This window comes from Ursus maritimus, unplaced genomic scaffold (genome assembly GCF_017311325.1).
Source record: "Ursus maritimus isolate PB19 unplaced genomic scaffold, ASM1731132v1 scaffold_10, whole genome shotgun sequence".
Taxonomy (NCBI): domain Eukaryota; kingdom Metazoa; phylum Chordata; class Mammalia; order Carnivora; family Ursidae; genus Ursus; species Ursus maritimus.
The window spans coordinates 68,434,951-68,450,348 of NW_024423344.1; the positions used below are offsets into that span (position 1 = coordinate 68,434,951).

At 37.8% G+C, this 15,398-nt stretch overlaps 1 protein-coding gene across 5 annotated transcripts in view; it reads left to right on the forward strand.

Annotated features, from left to right (window-relative positions):
• Positions 1–15,398, forward strand: part of CLYBL (citramalyl-CoA lyase) — a 246,337-nt gene that overhangs the window by 217,534 nt on the left and 13,405 nt on the right. For all 5 annotated transcript variants that reach the window (XM_040624175.1, XM_040624181.1, XM_040624164.1 and 2 more), the window contains exon 7: positions 2,197–2,321. In XM_040624175.1, the coding sequence (XP_040480109.1) occupies positions 2,197–2,321 (125 nt within the window). The remainder of the gene's footprint in view (positions 1–2,196; positions 2,322–15,398) is intronic.

Genomic DNA, 15,398 nt, shown 5'->3' on the forward strand with positions numbered 1-15,398 from the left:
GCTTCAACAGCTGACTTGGTCATCACAGTTACTGCAGTCCTGCATGCTGAGAAGAAAGATGATAAATAGGAAGCACTGTAGGTTTTCTTCTTTTTTGCAGTCTTTTGTAGAAGACAAAAATGACACCATCATACAGTCACCTAAAAGACTTGACAGGTATTGATTTAAAGCACGATATATCAAGTGGTACTGTAAAAAGGATTTCATGGTCATAAATTTTAATGTCTTCCAATTTTGTACCCTCAGTAACTTGCCAATAACAGCTCTTCTGTATAAAATATTTGCTTCACTCCCTCTTGGCATTAAAGTCTGATGTTCCGTTGTGGGGGTATACAAGAATCAACAAAAGATAACTTCATACATGGATGTTCATAAATTTCTAAAACTTAACACATATCCTAAAATTAGCCTCAGTCCCAAAATATAGGTACTTGCAGGCCATCAGTGGTTTCCCAGTGTTTCTAGATAGTTTATGTTTTGCTCCTCAAGTCATAGTATCTGTACCAAGAAGTTCCCGTGAAATCTGGCTTTTTACACATCTGTGTAAATTATGTACATAAATTATAAAATTCAGGACTAACAATTAGTACAAATGACTACCAGAACTGACGTCCTTTATTAATAATATTGTAACAACTATTAGATGACTTAAATATAATTGCAATAGCTACTATTGAAAAAAGCTCTCATTTGTCATCACTGATATTGTTTGTTCCCTGAAATTATTCCTCAATTTTAGTATATGTGCTGCTGAAGTGAGCATGATTCCTCGAATAATTTAAAGCATCTTTATTTGTATAGGGTTTTAATGTGTTATTAGTATGCTGACAGATTAGAATGAAATAATAGCAAGGTGAAGGTGTTCTAATTATGCTACTGTAAGGAAAGATATTGCTATATTTATTCACTTAAGCTCTTTTCCATGAAATACTAAAAAAATTTTTTTTACAAATACTGGTTTTTTTTTTCCTATTCAATAGAATAATGACAGTAACAGGAATTGATCTTTTTTAAACATCAGGGGTATAATTTGTGCTGGCTAAATGTTAAAACAACTATTTCAAAAGCAAAGCAAATTGATATATGGACGAATATATTTAGGAGAGCAAATTATCATTAAGTGCACATTCATTTTTAAAGAACCAAATATGTCATATAATTTTATCATGTAATAAAATAAATCTCATTGTTATAACATTAAATTATGTTGTATTTTATTAATGACCTGATTCAATTTTACACTTTCCCGATTTTTAAGTTGTTTCTTTTAAAGACTGCACAATGTCGTAGAAGCCTGTGAGTCTTATGTTTGTATAATGTTTTTCCTTAGGATCCTTAAACTGAAAAGAAGCAGAAATCTTTTTTAAGCTATTACTACAGAGATAAACTTTCTTCTGCAGTATCTAAATGTCTATATACGAGGGAAATATTCAGTCTTCATTCTATAAGAAAAAAGAGAAAACCTGGTTATGTTTTTGGGTAGAGAAACTTTCAGTAACTTTTTTATTTAAACATTTTGAAATGGAGTAATAACCTAGAGACCACTGTGTTCAAATCTGCCTTCTATTTCACTGTACTGTGTAAAGTTTTTTTATTGAAATACAATTTTCTATTAGTGGTTAGAAATGACACACTATATTTGTCTAAAAGAAAGGAAATTAAATATATTATATTGTAAGCCACTATTTGATATTAATATAGTTGTAAAATCTGCTTCTGTAAGATTTATGAAAACCAACAGACCACTTCTAAAAGAAATCGTGGCAGGTGGGATAATGGTACAAAATAAGCAAAAGACAACTTGTAAAATTTATAAGAGTTAACATATAATTTTTGCGTACTTCAACTCAAAATAATCACTCTAATTTGCAGATATTATCCTTTAAAGTTCCAGCCAAAGGATTAGTCAACAAGCTGACTAGTCAACCCACCTGTAACTAAAAATGAGAGATTATCTGCACTAAGGTGGCATTTCTATAGGATCAGAAACACAATTACTCCCATTCTTCTGTGTTTCTTATGTGGTATTCTGGAAAAGCCTGCCAGATTGCAGTTACTTTCTTTTTAAAAAGTTCTAAAATAATTAGTTATTTTACATACAGTCTGTGAAGCATTAGGAGCCTTTCGTGGTTCAGACATTTTGTTTGAACATCTGTTTGTTGTTTTGTGTTTCCGGTGTTATTAATCTTCTTGTAGGTAAGCAGGTGATACACCCTAACCAAATTGTCGTGGTGCAGGAACAGTTTTCTCCTTCCCCCGAAAAAATTAAGTGGGCTGAAGAACTGATCGCTGCCTTTAAAGAACATCAACAATTAGGAAAGGTAAATGTTTTGTTAATGCCTTGGGTGAAACTGGTGTTTAAAATACTCTGGGGGAAAAATGTAAACTAGATATCTATCCTTTGACATTTCAAAAACATTGCGTTGTAAAGGGGAAAGTTGGGGGGACAGCATTCACCAGGGAGAAATTCGCTTAAGGTAAATTTGCCCTTCCGTGTTTCTGAATAATTCGCTACCTGGCCCTCAAGTCTCTCTATAACTTATTCTTTTCATAAACTATATTGGGAAGCCTTTGAGAAAACAGAAGTCAGTTTAGTTTTTCTCTATAGACTCCGATGCAGCATTCATATGAAAATAATTTTAGATCAAAGTGAGAGCAAGTTGTAATGAAATAAACACAGTTTGATCAAATGGTTCTTGTGGAGAGAGGAAATAAATTTTCAAGTTATTTTAATTTGGGGGCAAAAATGTACAAAAAGCTCCTCCAGTTTAGTCGTTTAAGAGTGGGAGGTTGTGTATATGTTTGTACCAATTTCTGGACCTGAGATTTGGATAGAATGGAGAGCAAATTAACACTGGAGTACGGTTGTTCCTAATTTAGTGCATCATTGAGCCTCGCGTTTCCTGCTCTGTGGGTTTCTGCTATGTAAATATTGCAGTGGTGATGCGCAATCTGTCTCCACTTTGTGCCAGTAACACTTAAATTAGGTGTCGCCTGAAGGAAGATTTTATGCTAGTTGCAGCATTGTCAGTTAATTATCTTAAAGGTTATTTGCAGTAATACCGTTTGCCTCTTTGTAAGAGAATGGGGGGAAGGTTGCATTTATAAATCCATCCTAGAGGTACTATCTAAACTCAGCCTTGTTACCTACATAAGGAGTAAACTTTTAATACCTGCAATGCAAAAGTACTTAGGGAAGAAAGAATGCTGAAACATTACTAAGGTTCTAAATGTTAAACAGCCCCTCACAGGGGTTGGGGGGAAGCAAAACTGGCTTTGGTGGTGAACTGGTGACATCAATGTGAAAAGTATCACTTGCACTTTTCACTGGTAGTAAAAACACCTGAAAATCCCAGGACTTGGGAAGGTGAATAGCTGTATTAAGTGGGTCACTCCCTCCCTGTCATTACAGCTCCGACCTTGCATATTTGCTCACCCTCACACATTCACAGGCTCGTCTTTGCACACACTGGCACTTAAAATCAAAAGGCAAAATATGTGACATTGGAAACATCCCATTTGGCCTTATACCAATTTCAGGATAAATAGCATTCTTTCATTTCAAATCAGCAGTAGCTATCAGAAAATCACTACAGTTTATAGAAACACGTTTTGAAAATGACATTGTTTTAATGTCCATTTCTATATCTTGACTCCAAAACCCAGCTACTCCATGAATGCACAGAAATATTTACCTAGAGAGAAGAGCCCTGTACTTTTTCATTCACACATGCAAATAACTCCATCCACTCCCCTGTCCAACCTGTGCCTCTGCACACACTACATATTCTCTGCCTCTCTGTGTGTACCTTTTGTCAGCTGATAAATACTTAATAAACTGAGGCAGGGTATGGGCTATCAAAATGGTAGACCAAGCAGAGTTCCAGTCTGGGCCAACGCTGCCTCCTTTAACTGCCTACACTGAGTTTCACATTGAATAACATCAAAGGATGCCACTTAGCATTGTAAGCAGCCAGGAGTATGGAAGAGGTTACCCTAAATTTCGGGTAGCCAGCAAACAAAATTCAAACTAGAAACACTCTTTTGCTCGCATTTTAAGTTCTTGAATGAAGGAAAAAACACTTTTTCATTGTATCTTAAAAGTGTTCCCAAACAAAATTGTCCCAAAGTGTCCTTGCCTTTTGATGATGGCGACTTAAATTTTAGATTCTGAACTGTGTTTTTTGGTTTCTTTATTTTTTTAATAAGAAATGCTGTCTTGTTGGGGCATAAGCTTTCACAACAGTGTGACAGGACAGCTTTTCTTAACACAGAACCACAGAAATGAGAGCAGAAGGGAGACTCACCATTAGGTCATTTCCTCCCTGCCCTATTGGTGTAGGTTTGTTTCCTACAGCAAATTCTCCTGGTGCTTTGTCCAGCAAGGTTTAAATGATTCGAGTAATGGGGCTTCCAGTGGGGACATATGGTTATTTTATCCAGTTCGCATGTTTCTTTCACTTTGCCTATAAATTGGCTGGTCACAAAAATTGGGTCTGCAGGTAGGTGACTCTGGGTCTTGAAGGGTCTTGGGGTTTAAATAATGTGTGTTCTGTTTGTAAAGATTTAGTATAAATAGGTTGCTCAATTGTATAAAGTATTGCTTCCAACAAACATCTAATCTGTTTTATTTCGAATGTGAATCGCTGATGAAAACATACACCCTCGGATACTTTGTCCAAAGCACAGGTGACTCTCTCAACGATGGTAAACCGATAGTTTGTGTCCTAGAGAGACAGTTACAAATTTCCCAAAGACCTTTTTTCCCCCTCCAATGAAAATTTCATTCAAGTAATGTTTTTAAGTAGAAACGACCCAAGAAGGCAAAATTATATATTTTTGCTTTACTTCTGCTCCCTTCTTAAGTTATATTCTGCCCTAAGACCAGAGGTGTAGCTGAAGTTCATAGGTAATGCTGGGTCCTTTGTGTTTTCTATAGTGATAATAATTAGTATTGTTGTATAATAATAATAATAACAATAATAGCAATAACAGTATTGTAATAACAGTAATTATTATCAAAAATAAAAGTTGTACCTTTTTTTCTGTTCCTTCTAAATAAAATTTGTGGGAATACTTAGATCACAAAGTAGATAAATTATTGGAGAACTGTCTTTGGTGTCACAGAATTTTTTGTTTCATTTTAATTAGTAGTTATTTCATTTTAATTAGAAGTTATTAAGATAAAATCTGATGCCCCTTAGTGTAATGTCAGGTGAAAAATACTTTACATTAAGAAATAATAATCTGCTCATATAATCTGTCACTGTTTGGCAGATAATGATACTTGTGACTGCTTTGTTTCAGGAAACTATAGATATTTATAGGCAAAAGCATTTTGCCTGGCACAATAGTCCCCACTAATAAGAATTAGGCTATAGATTGACATTAAGGAGCCAAGGTCATCTTCTCTTTATAAAATCTGTTGGAAAAAGCTAACATTTCACATACTCTAACTCCTATTTTAATTCCCATAACTCCTGATGTCAAACTTAGCTGACATCAGTTGTGAGATATATATCCGCAGTATTCATCAAACTTGAGTTTTTCTCCCATTCTTCCAGAAAAATACATTTTGAGATACAAACTGCATGTCTTTAATAATTTTAGCTTCAAATTATTTGATAGAAACTTTAGCCAGGATAAATCACTTTCCATGTGATTTATTTTAAACCTATAGAAGATTTTCTTAAAGGTTAATTTTATTTTTGATGTCATCTTTTCTGTAACAGTGTTGATTCCACTATTTGAAAATTCTCCATTCAGAACTGAATTTAGTATTGCTTCTTAAAAATGTGATTTTTAGAGTTCTTTTTTTATCAACTTAAAATTGTGTACAGTATGAAAATTGGGTAACTGAAATGAAAACATTTCAAGCAAATATTTAGTTAATATTAGTATATATATCAATGGAAACTATAGCTTACATATGAGTCTATATAAATATTTATGCAATATATATATACATTCATGTATTATGATACAGTATATTTTTTCAAGTCTGTTATAAACTCAGTGCTCATTTTTTTCTCTTTTTGTATTCATTTCTTCTTGGGCAAAAATAACAACTAAAGGAAATAATTGATCAGTAATCCCAAGATAGGAATTTAGTATTTCTTTCTATGTGGAGACTCTAACAGAAAATGCAAAAGAATAGCAAAGTATATTACATGAGATAGATTTTAAAGGTAACTTTGCTAGAATATTCCTGATTTCTGCAGTATCTAACTACAAATACAGCTTTGCTTCATTTTCAGTTTTACTCATATCATTATAATTTGGTTTTGGAATGATTTCGTTTAACTTTTTCAATATTTTTCATTTGTTACAGCTTCACAAGCTAGCTAAAAACCAAGGAAGGGGAAATGTTCATCTTTAAAATCTAGGTTCAGTTAACAATTATAAAGGTCAAAAACAAGGTCATTACTTGATAAAGCAATATCAATATCAACAATAAATATCACTGAAACATTCTAATTTTACTCATGAGAAAACCATAGAGCAAATTAATAAGTTTACATTAATAAGCAAATCCTCTACTGGAATATAAACTGGGAATTTATATCTTAATAAAGAAAGAGGGGCTTTTTCCCTCATGTAAATCTTTTCATCTAGAGAATTACAAAGAATAATAACCCCCCCTCCAAGTATTGAAAGCAAATTATTTTCATAGGTATCTGATTGCTGCTCATACACCTTTCATTTGTGTTTCCAAATGCAGGGCTTTACAAAAGAAATACTGTTTGGGCCAGATGGCCTTCTAGAAGGCTCCCTGAGAGAACTCAGAAGTCTCTCTAGCCAAAAATATTGTTTCCGCTTATTCAAGTGCCAGAAATCCCACTGCCACTCTTTCACGCAGATCAAATAAACCATCTAAAGATTTGGTTGTTGTCTTTGTCGGCTGAAAGGGTTGATTCCACTAATAGACAACAATGTACCCTCCCACACCCATGTATCCCACCACCCACAGCCTTTCCCCCTTTATTTGTAAGCAGGAATACTAAAATCAGAACCGAGTGATTTCTAGTGAAAATGAAAACTGAAGGGACACAACTCTACTTTTGAGATGGTCGGTTATTACAATTCTCCCTTTATTTCCTTGTTCATTTAATATTTTTAGAACTATATGCCATAATTTTGACTTTAAAAAGTTAAATTCGTTAAAAAGCTGAGAGTCTGCCAATGAGGACTTCAAGGTTGATCTGATTAGCAAGAAATTGCAGATTTCTAAACATTTAAAGTAAAGCAGTACAATTCTAGGGCTAATATATCCTATTTGACATAATTGTGGTGGCAAATGGTTCAGCACTAGAGGATAAGAAATTGTAGGTTAAATCTGATGTTTTCTAAAGTTGTTTGCTTCGTCCTTAATTTATAATACATTCTTAGGGATATTTTAATCAAAGTATTTCTGTTCTGATTTATATTCTTAGGATTGTTTTTTCTTTTGCTCAATTTCAATTAAAAATATCTTCCTTTTAGTTGGATAAAATCTCAGAAATCTTCCAGTTAAATCCTTTCAGTTTACAGCTTAAGACACTGAGACTCAAGAAGGGTTTAGAAGTTACCTGTGGTCACTCACAGCCAAGGTGGTGATAGAGCCCCTACCGCATTCAGGGCTAACTTTGTAAATAAAGATATGAACAGTTAGCATAAATGTTTCACTTGGATCACAGTGAACCCCACACTAATGACCAAAACTAGATAGAGCTTTAAAACTGCTCAGTCACAAAATGTGAATTTGGTTCAGATTAGTATCTTTTTCTTAGTCATACACATTTTTTTTTCTTGCATGAGCAGAAACTGATGAAGAGGGAAAGAGCACAGAGTTTTATGTGTGCCTTCCCAACCCTCCCTGCTATTATTCCCCACATCGCGCCCTCCTTCTCAATTCTGTCCTGCCCCAGAAAGACTTCTTGGCTCTGATGACTGCAAACCCTGCTCTGTTTTATTAGTCATCATTCGTTCGATCTCTCAGCGTAGATTGGAAATTCTCCGAGCTAGACTGGGAGCCTTTGGCAGAGAGGCCATATCTAGCCCCGAGCTCCGTTTCATCTTGCTCGAAGGACAGGTTCCCCATGTCCTGTGTCTCACTTACACCTGTAGTTGCACAAACACGCCATGGCTTTCAGTCTCTTTCATAGCAAGATCCAAACATGGGCCATGAAAGGGTGGTTTTACTTTTTGGACATCTTCTCTCTTTTTTCCTCGTAGAGTATTTCTCCCTTTTTGTATGTGTGGGTCTGGTTGTGTGTTTCTCTGTATGGCTTTTACTGTTCTTCCTCGTTTTCCTTTCCATGAGTTTTTACTTGTTTCCTCTTTATCTTCCTTTCCCCCCACGTCATCTCCACACCTCACCACCATCCGTTGCCTTCTCTCATTTAGCCGATTATAAGAAGTTCAGAGCGTTCTTTGAATTTTTTGTTGTACTTATTAAAGAATTTTGTAATTCTTTTTATATTAAAAGCAGGCAAATGGAATTTTTATTTTATTAAAAAATATAAATCAGGAGGTTCTATATTTTTTTTTTTCCATTTTAGGTTAGTGCACCTGAAGGAAAAGAAAGTAGGGAAATTTCTCACCACTACCCTAGAGAGTAAAGAATTCTGTCTACTGAATCATACCTCCCTGCAGCATCTTGGACAGAAATAGGTATACTATATGCATTTAGTAAATACTGTTTGGCTAACTGGTTTCTAAATTTCTGACAGTGCCAAAAAGAAATTACTCGCTCTACTTTTAACAGTTTATAACATATTGACCTTTTGTTACCTTCTAGAATAATTGAAAAAATATTTTCACCAATTATTTTATCATTGTTCATTAGTTACATTTTAATAAATTTTTAAAATTTAAAGTGACTTTGAGCTAATGTTAGTTCATTTAGATGTGTCTTCCAAAGAAAGAATAAGCCGATGGTGTATAAAAGAGAAGATGTTTAACATTATTGCTCTTAGCTGCAAACTGCTTTTAAAATGACTTACATTCTCTGCTTTTTTCATAGGCAATACCAGCTTAAATTTGACATGAAATATTCTAAATTAAATAAAAATGTTTACACATTTAACTCAGTGTTAAAAATATTTTCAAGTAAGATTTCTGGTTTAAAAAAAAACGGAGTGGTAGGTGATAGCTGCAGAACTCTATATAATTCCTAAAAATCAACCAATTATACACTTAACAATGGGCAAATTTTATGGTATGCAAATTATACCTCAGTAAAGCTATTAAAAAAAACAGAAAATTAAGTACAACATCTAATGTGCTAGCAAATGTGGAAACTCCTTTAAATTACAATATGCTTATAAATCCAATTGTCTCACCTCGGTAGGTAGCTTTCTACGTGGCCTACTTTTTCCCAATTCCCTTATCAAAGGATATTTAAAATAAAGATTTGTCTGTCCCTATCTGCTCATTCTGCCTGAATATTTTTCAAAGATAAATCTTGCAGCCTACATTTCGTGGGCTCTGAGAAGAATTTTCAAAACGAAGGCACCTTTGGTCTCCCTATCTGTTTGTGAAGTAAGGATGGCTCTGATCCACTGAGACCCTCCATCTGGGCAAGTAAACAACTCAGGACTAGTCACGTTTAACATAATTGACCCAGACATTCACCTCTGCTCTCCTCCCTACTATCCAGCCACCTCTGTCTTCCCTGCCAAATTCATCTTGCAAGTCTTCCAGTTTCTTCTGTTCTCCCACTTCCTAAAACTGTTGGTAAAGTCCCCAAATAATCTTACCAGTGGATAACACAAGTGTTTCTATTTTCTGTGCAGAGCTAAAGCTTAAATGATTTCATGCTTCCTTTTTAAAAAGCAAAATGTTAATGAATCCCATTTTACATTCACTCAATTTCCACATCCCAAGGAATTTCCTCCCTTTTATAAATCCATCAGGCCATGTGTCTTTGCTAGTGTCTTTGCTACTTTTCTTTCTCCTGCTCTTTGTTGCTGGAAACGCTGTCCTCTGTTTTACTGCCAGTGTAAGCGATGATCCCGATTTCAGATCACCTGCATTTGATTGCTGTCTCCTCAGCTGATATTCTAAGCTTTTAAATTCTTTTAAATTTATTTGTCTTCAAATACTGATGCTGTGTCAAATTATATATAGCATCTGAATCTAGTTTCTTAAAGGGACAGTTCTATCTATGATTTATAGTTTAGAGGGGGCAGGAAGCTTTAGGCATGAGTTGGCCTCTACTGATTGTATCTTCAAGAATGTTGATGTCCCAGGGTATCTGGGTGGCTCAGTCAGTTAAGCGTCTGCCTTCGGTTCAGGTCATGATCCAGGGTCCTAGGATCCAGCCCCACATCGGGCTCCCTGATCAGCTGGGAGCCTGCTTCTCCCTCTGCCTGCCGCTCCCCCGCTTGTGCGCTCACACACGCTCTCTCTCATTCTCTCTCTCTCAAATAAATAAGTCTTTAAAAAAAAATGTTGATACCCCTCAGAACCCTCAAAGCTACTCTGAAATCATAAAATCCTGTTATAATTCAAATACTATGCTTCTCACTGCATCTTTCTATGAGAAATGGAATTAAATCATCTCTGGCTAACACTAGCACTGGCAATAACAGTGATCATGGTGGTGGTGACAGCAGTCAGGTAGAGGTGACAGCACTGGTAGTGATCGTGGCAGCAGTGTCAGGGGACTAGTCACGGTGGTGGTGACAGGAAGGGTAGTGGGGTTAGCAGTTGCAGCTCCCATGGACTGAGAGCCTGTTCTGTGACAGGCCATTGGATACATTATTTTATTTAATTCTCACAACAATTCTGTAAGGGAGGGATTTTCATCCCCATTTTACAGGTGAAGAAACTGAGGCTCAGAAAAATAAAATATTGTTCGCTGTATATCACACACAGCTAGGAAAAAGCAGAGCTTGGATTCAAGGTGTAGCTGACCTCAAAGCCCATATTCCTAACCTCTGCATCAAGGTGCCTTAAATGGGAGAAACCTAGAGAAGCAAGACCCTTTCTATGTATGTATCTGTGTGTACTGTTTGTCTCAGCTGCAACCTACAGAATACCCGTCGGAATGCCCATGCCTATTCCTGTTTGGTGGAAAGTCACAGAGGGGCTGCTTGGACAGGTAATCCTTGGTGTCCTCTTGGGCCACTACTGACTTGGCCAGTGGAACTGCCCTGGACCAGGGCCCTGCCTTTCATATCCCATTCATTGTTCTGTGCTCTGAGTTTTTACAGTCAAAGAGCTACAGGGGAAAAGATGGGAAGGATAAAAAAGGAGCTTCTTCAAGCTTTTTTACCTTCCAGAAATTGGAAAATAAATCTGATAGGTTGCCCAGGATGCAGGATCCCCCACACCCCATACCCTACACCCCTCCTGAGGCCATGTCTGAGGCAGGGGCTGAGGGGCCTTCCCAAACAGTTAAACAGGCTGAGTTGTCACTGCATTCCCCAGTTTGGTACAAAACTAACCCCCATTCAGATAGTCCAACTATTACATTCTTAGGAATCATTTAAAAGGCTTCCCCTTTTAAAGGCCATGGAACGTCATCTGTCAGAATTTCAGTGCTAGTAGTAATGACACATCAGCCCAATGTGAATTGTTGACTGTGTTGAATGGCTTCAGTTGAACTTTTAGAAATTCATGTGGAGCTACATTAGCGTTTGGAACTCTCTGGCCATAGCAGTAATTGGCTATTGAATTTTAATTCAAAATATTATTAAAATACCTATCAAATTATCACAACTTAAGTGTTAAAATAAGAAAAATGTGTTCTCTATTTCCCAGTCTTCAGAAATATTCTTTTACACCCTTTTTTTTTTTAAGATTTTATTTATTTATTTGACAGAGATAGAGACAGCCAGCGAGAGAGGGAACACAAGCAGGGGGAGTGGGAGAAGAAGAAGCAGGCTCATAGCAGAGGAGCCCGATGTGGGGCTCGATCCCATAACTCCGGGATCACGCCCTGAGCCCAAGGCAGACGCTTAACCGCTGTGCCACCCAGGCGCCCCTCTTTTACTCTTAATGGCAATTTTTAAAAATGTTTATCTATAAAGCAGAGGGTTCCTGATACTGAGAAGCATATACAAGGATCAAACATCATCTCCTTTAGTCCTTCTTACAAGTGCTTTAGGTTTTTTGAGGACTTAAAATGTCATTCACATATTTATTATTGATTTTTTTCTCACTGAAAATATCATTCAGTATTTCTGATATAATAATTATAGTAAAATCTGTCAAGTAGAAACTCAGGATGGAAGCATGTTATATTTCTGTTCCCGAATTCAGTTATTAAAATTACATTTTCAGGGTGCCTGGGTGGCTCAGTCAGTTGAGTGTCCAACTCTTGATTTCAGCTCAGGTGGTGATCTCGGGGTCATGAGATGGAGCCCTGCATTGGGCTCCACGCTCAGCACAGAGTCTGCTTGTCCCTCTCCCTCTGCTCCTTCCCTGCCCCCTGTGCTCACACTCTCTCTCTCTGTCTCTCAAATAAATAAATAAAATCTTAAACAATAAAGTGAAATAAAATTACATTTTCACACATTTGCTTATCTGTACCTTACCTATATATCATTTTTTTTCAGCCTCATCCTAAGTAATAATACCTCTGAAATAACAGTTTAGATATGGTAGTTATTTTTTGTAAATCATATCAAAATAAAATTTTTAAATATACAGTATCCTGTAAAATAAATATATATTTAAAAATTTTTTATATTTAAGGGGCGCCTGGGTGGCGCAGTTGTTAAGCATCTGCCTTCGGCTCAGGGCGTGATCCCGGCATTATGGGATCTAGCCCCACATCAGGCTCCTCCGCTATGAGCCTGCTTCTTCCTCTCCCACTCCCCCTGCTTGCGTTCCTCTCTCGCTGGCTCTCTCTCTCTCTCTGTCAAATAAATAAATAAATCTTTAACAAAAATTTATATTTAAATATTTTTCTCTAATGATCTCACATAGCGCTGTTACCCGTCATACCTTGGAGTACACCAAATAGGGGGAAGAGTTTGGGATTTGGGGTGGTAAACCTTAGATTCTAGTCCTATCCTTCCCATAAGTTCCTTTAAAATGTTAACTAAATCTGAACTGCAGTATTTGCGTTTGTAAAACAGAAATTACCATGCCCTACCTCCTGCAAGTGAGAAGATGTCTTTGAAATATTTTGTAAAATCATAAAGTTCTATTAGATGAATCTCTTTTTCTGGCAATGGGTCTTCCTAATAAGATTGCACCTCTCCAATTTTCAGTTTGGATATAAATATTCCAGGCATTACTAAGGTCTGTTGCTGACTAGAGCCTAATAAGCTGTAGTTGCTGAGGGAATCCATATTTCCTCCTCAGGGGAGAATGAACATTCTTCCCCTACCTTCAGCCTCCTCCCCCTGGTGCCCAGGTCAACCCATCTATGACGGTCCCACTCAGAAGCAAAGCTGGACCAGGCCAAGTCTTAGCCTTCCCATTGTTGGATCCCCAGACCACCCTTAGACAGAGGGAGAATGCCCAGAATAAAGGAAAGGAAACAAGTTGTTCAACCTCTTCCCCTCAGGGTCCTGGAAGGAGCAAGTATTGGGTCCACCAGGGCATATAACAAGAACAGAGGGATTCCAGTGGATTCCTGTCCAACTTCGTCAAGCAAAAGCTAAGTCTTTCCTGCTTAAGGAAAGTTAAGCAGCTAATGAGTAACAGAACCAGCAATCATCCATATTAATATAGGCTGGATCAGGCTCCCTTTCCTTAGATCCTAGAGAATCCCATTCAGCCATAGAAAGATGCAGTATCTCATACTGTGTTCCTTCATTTTGCTTGATCTATTGAATCACTGGTGACCAGAGGCATGGAGGGCTCCTGCAGAACAGAGAAAACCAACCCCACTGGTGTGTCTCTACGTGCCGTTCCCAGTATCCCCCGCCCCTCTCTTGTTCCTTTGGCATCCCTGACCTTCTAAACCGGACTTGAAATGTATCTGTTCCTCAGAGCCCTTCTCTGGCCAAACTACCTCCATTTTCATGGCCCTGTTTCTCTGTAGCTCCTCAGTCCTTATGTACCACAAATGCGACAGACTTGCTTGCACTTAATAACTGTTAAGTCACTTGCATGAGTTAACCTGACCCCAACCCAGCATCACATTTGTTAGGGAAAGTCACTGTGTCCTACTGGAGGTTCAGTGAGTGTTAGCCAACTGATCAGTATTACCAGACCAGGGAAAGATCAAGTGGCACAGAAAGATGCTTGCAGAGGAAGGAGAGGAGATAGGTAAGATAGATAGCATCTTCCCATATCACTCTCTCCTCAGCCAACCAACTCGAGCCCCACAAAAGAGCCAAACTCCACTCCAAACCATGTGAGTACTGGGTTCTGGGGATTCAAAGATACATGAGACATGGCCCCTTCCTCAAGGGTCTCACAGCTTAGTGAGAAAGACAGCAGTGTAAACAAATCATTACAGTGGAGTGTGACAAGGGCTGTAATGGGAGGCTATACAGAGAAAGGAAGAAGAGGGGCACCTGGCTGGCTCAGGCAGTAGAGCACGTGACTTTTTTTTTTAAGTAAGCTCTATGCCCAATGTAGAGCTTGAGCTCACGACCCCAAAATTAAGAGTCGCATGCTCTACCACCTTTTTCAAGTTTACTTTAAAAAAAAGAAAAGAAAAAAAAAGGAAGGAGAAATTAGCCCTACCAGGGAATTCTAGAAACACTTCATAGACCTGACATCTTCTGACATTTTGAAGGATGAGGAGTTTACAGGACAGACAGGGAAAGGTCCTTGAGAGCAAAGAACAGAGCATACGGGAGAGGTACAGAAGAGTGTGAGTGGGTGTGGGTGTGGGTGGACTGGCAGGAGACAAGGTTGAGAGCAGACGCAGGGTCTCATTTCCTCGTGGGGAGTCCTGGGATCTCTGCTAAGGAGATTGCATTTGATTTTGTAAGTCCAAAGGGAGCCAAAGCCAGGTTTAAGCAAATGGATGATCCTATCCAGTGTTTTAGAAAGATCACAACATGATCCCAGTTAGGAAGGTGCAACTCCGCAGTCAGCATCCCAGCAGTCTCTCAGTGAGACCTCCCACTGAGCTGTGGGTGCCTGGCACCCAAACTAACATCCTTAAAAAGAATGTTATAACCAAATCATGGGGTGACCAAGGGCTATCCTAGGGCCTGTCCAAGGACTCTCCAGGGTGATGGGGTGAAAAATGGGAAAGAAAGAAGAATGAAAGTGTCCATCAGAATACCTCAGTGGAGGGGCACCTGGGTGGCACAGCGGTTAAAGCGTCTGCCTTCGGCTCAGGGCGTGATCCCGGCGTTGTGGGATCGAGCCCCACATCAGGCTCCTCCGCTATGAGCCTGCTTCTTCCTCTCCCACTCCCCCTGCTTGTGTTCCCTCTCTCGCTGGCTGTCTCTATCTCTGTCAGATAAATAAATAAAATCTTTAAAAAAAAAAAAAAA